General features: G+C 44.4%; 2 protein-coding genes across 2 annotated transcripts in view; both read right to left on the bottom strand.

Moving 5' to 3' along the window:
* Positions 1–2,018, bottom strand: part of LOC105180023 — a 2,154-nt gene extending 136 nt beyond the window's left edge. Inside the window, exons 1-4 of the mRNA XM_011103691.1 lie at positions 1,620–2,018; positions 995–1,533; positions 866–923; positions 217–408 (exon numbers count right to left, since the gene is read on the bottom strand). Coding sequence (XP_011101993.1) covers positions 217–408; positions 866–923; positions 995–1,533; positions 1,620–2,018 — 1,188 coding nt within the window. The remainder of the gene's footprint in view (positions 1–216; positions 409–865; positions 924–994; positions 1,534–1,619) is intronic.
* Positions 2,019–2,124: 106 nt separating this feature from the next.
* Positions 2,125–2,715, bottom strand: LOC105180022. The gene has a single exon (XM_011103690.1). It carries the CDS (start codon positions 2,713–2,715, stop codon positions 2,125–2,127), a length of 591 nt encoding a protein of 196 aa, XP_011101992.1.
* Between the last annotated feature and the right edge of the window lie 701 nt (positions 2,716–3,416).

The following is a 3,416-nucleotide window of genomic DNA, read 5'->3' as shown; positions in this document are numbered from 1 at the left end:
AGGGATCTTCAGGGATCCCGAAAGTAGTGAAGACCATCCTACTTTCGGCTCAGGAGGATCAAATAATCGGTAGAGGGCCTGAGTAGTAGGTTGCCCTTCGTCACATCTCCACACCACTCGATCCTCACCTCCAAGAATAAGCGGTAGGTTATGTGTGATCTCCAAACATTTAAAGTCCGTGATGGTAGGCCATTGCCATTCTCCAACTGAAATCACCGAATTGAGTTTTGCTGATTCTTCAAGTCTAAGATGGCGTGGTCCACGAGGGAACCGCTCAATAAGTGGACCCAAGTGATGCAACGGGTCTTGCCAAATAAAGAATCTACCTCCATTTCCAATCTGGTAATCCACAATAGAGCGAAGATAAGGATGGAGCCTGAGCATTTTCCGCCATCCCCAAGAACCTCCCTGCTCACGGACAGTCCAAATTGATGTATCCCGTAACCGGTCTTGGTAAAGCCATTGAACCTAGATGGATGTCCTGTCACACCGGATAACATCACATAATTTCTTGCTCATTAATGCGCGATTCAAGGTAGAGATGTCCTTGAATCCAAGTCCCCCCTCATCTACTGGTCGACACACATCTTTCCAGGCATCCTTGGCGTAACCAGAAGACTTCGTACCCTTCCATAGAAAGTTCCTCAACCTCTTCTCAATTTCATTGATAACTTTCTTAGGTAATATGAATGCAGATGCCCAGTATAAACTCAATGTCGAAAGCACGGTTTTGATGATTTGTACCCGCCCAACATATGATAATGAAATCCCTTCCCATCCAGTAATGCGTGCATCAATTTTCGAAATAAGAGGTTGACAGTCAGAGATAGACAGTCTAGAAGAAATTAAGGGGAGACCCAGATACCTCATTGGTAGTTGCCTCTCTTGAAAGCCCAAAATCTCCATCATCTGGGTTTTCAATCCTTCAGCCGAATGGGAGATTATTAAGTGGCTTTTTTGAACATTCAGCCGAAGGCCCGACATCTCCACAAACCAGTCCAATCCCTCCTTGAAGACTCTAATGGAGTCAAAGTCAGCTCTGCAGAAAAGAAGTAGGTCCTCTGCAAATCCCAACTGGAAAACCTTGGAGCTCTCACACTTCCAATGATAGGTGAATTGCATGTCCTGCTCAATTCGTTGCAGGAATCCCATATGTAAAGCTTCCATGACGAGAACAAACATATAAGGAGATAGGCGGTCTCCCTGTCGTAATCCTTTCTCTCCAGTAAAGAACCCATGAGGAATTCCATTTAGACCAATCGAGAATGATGTAGTCGAGACACACTCCTCAATCCACCTTGTAAACTTAGGTGGGAATCTGAACAACTGAAAAACTGCTAACAAGAAGTCCCTCTCCATCGTATCATAGGCCTTCCTGATATCCACTTTAAGCGCGCATCTGGGGGGTAGGCGCATCTGATTATAGCCTGAGAATAGTTTCTGAGCTAGCATAATATTGTCTCCAATGCTTCTTCCCGGGATAAATGCTGTCTGACAGGGACTAATAATCTTCTCTAGTAAAACACTAAGTCTCTGAACAAGTAGTTCGCAATGATCTTGTATAAAACATTGTAACATGAAATCGGTCTAAAATCATTAACCGACATAGGAGTGTGTACCTTTGTTATTAGAGCCAAAATCGTGGAGTTAACCTGTTTCAGTAGTTTTTCGATTAAAAAGAAATCCAGAATTGCTCTCGTTACTTCTTCCCCCTCCATAGGCCAAGCCGCCTTGAAAAACCCTGACGAGTAACCATCAGGTCCCGGCGCCTTGTCTTCAGCGATATCAAACACTGCTTGCTTCACATCATCTGGCGAGAATGGTAGGAGTAAGTGGCTAGCTTCCTCATCAGTAATACAGTGCCTCGCCCATGGTCTAAGGTATCGAATATCCACTGTCAATCGTTGTCTGGTACCTCCTAAGAGGTTCTGATAGTATGAGACAAACTCTTGGGCGACCTCCCCTTGATCCGTGTGTGTAGTACCATTTTCATCATTGATCTGCAAGATTCTCCTCATTACTCGTCTCTGAGCGACTTACGAAAGAAAACCCGGGAACATTGGTCTCCGTCTTTCATCCACTGCATCTTAGCTCTTTGTTGCAACAAACATTGGTCTCCGTCTTTCATCCACTGCATCTTAGCTCTTTGTTGCAACATGATTTGTTCGAGTTTTGCCGCTTTAGCATAAACGATTCGACAACAATGTTCCAGGAGTAAGAAGTGCTCATTTGTCTGTCACAGCTCACCAATAGTTGTGCCTCATCGAGAAAACCTTTGGCTAATTGGACATTCATCATCAAATCCCCCTTATTCCTCCTCTGTATTCGGAAGACTGGTTTAAGAGCCTTCAGTTTACGTGTCACGGCATACATAGATATACCGACAACCTCATGATGCCAAATGTTCTGCACATTAGGGATGAACTCAGGAGATTGGGCTAGATAGTTATCAAATCGAAACATACCTCCATTATGTTGTTGCGTATCCCCATGTAGAACCAGTGGCGAGTGATCAGATGTCCGTGGTGTAAGGCTGTGATAGGATGATGTAGGGAACCTTGCCAGCCAACGATCATTAACAAGTATCCGGTCCAGCAGCTTCCACAAACTCCGCGCGGATGTATTGCAATTATGCCATGTGAACCATTCACCTTGCATTGAAAGTGGAATCAGGCCCGCCTCCAGAATACCTGTATTAAATTCTGTTGTGGCCATCCTTATATCTCCTGGAATGCCACATACCTCATTAAGGTCTCGTACTGCATTAAAGTCCCTTCCCACCAACCACTGGGCGTCTGAGCACTACTGAGCAAGTGTCTCCAGTGCAGTCCACAAAATCCGACGGTCAATCACCTCAGTTCCACCATAAACAACAGTAACAAGAACAGATTCATTGACAGCCCTACTAGTGATACGACAGTGCACGAATTGTTCACCCAGGTCAAGAACATGTACATCTATAAAATTCTCATCCCACGCTAGCCACATACGATTTCTAATGGAATTATAGTCAGCAAATCACTTCCATTGAGGTAGCAGCTAAGACTGTATATGCATAATATTATTCAGTTGAACACGTGTTTCAAGTATGCCCAAGAAATGTAACCTGAATTCTGAGACAAGGTCCTTTAATGCAAGCTGATGGTCTCGTTTATTCAGCCCGCGGACATTCCACATGGCAAGGTTCAACATGGGTCATGATTAATGGGGCTACGTGTGTTAGGACCCCTCGAGGATTCACTTGTGTCATCAATTAATTGCAAAGCATCAAAGGCATTATAAATAACCAATGCCTTACCCCTATCATCATGTTTGGCAGTGTTGCGTTCCCTAATCACTTCTCCCTCCTCACGTCTCGGTTTGTCTACCATTTTTGGTCTCATCGATTTTCTGCTCTTTTCATTGTTTGGTTGTGG

The sequence above is a fragment of the Sesamum indicum genome, unplaced genomic scaffold (genome assembly GCF_000512975.1).
Source record: "Sesamum indicum cultivar Zhongzhi No. 13 unplaced genomic scaffold, S_indicum_v1.0 scaffold00277, whole genome shotgun sequence".
NCBI lineage: Eukaryota > Viridiplantae > Streptophyta > Magnoliopsida > Lamiales > Pedaliaceae > Sesamum > Sesamum indicum.
This window is presented reverse-complemented; position numbering and strand designations above follow the sequence as displayed.

Excerpts from the sequence above, each read along its gene's own strand:
- LOC105180022 (XM_011103690.1), bottom strand. The coding sequence starts at position 2,715 with ATGGCCACAACAGAATTTAATACAGGTATTCTGGAGGCGGGCCTGATT.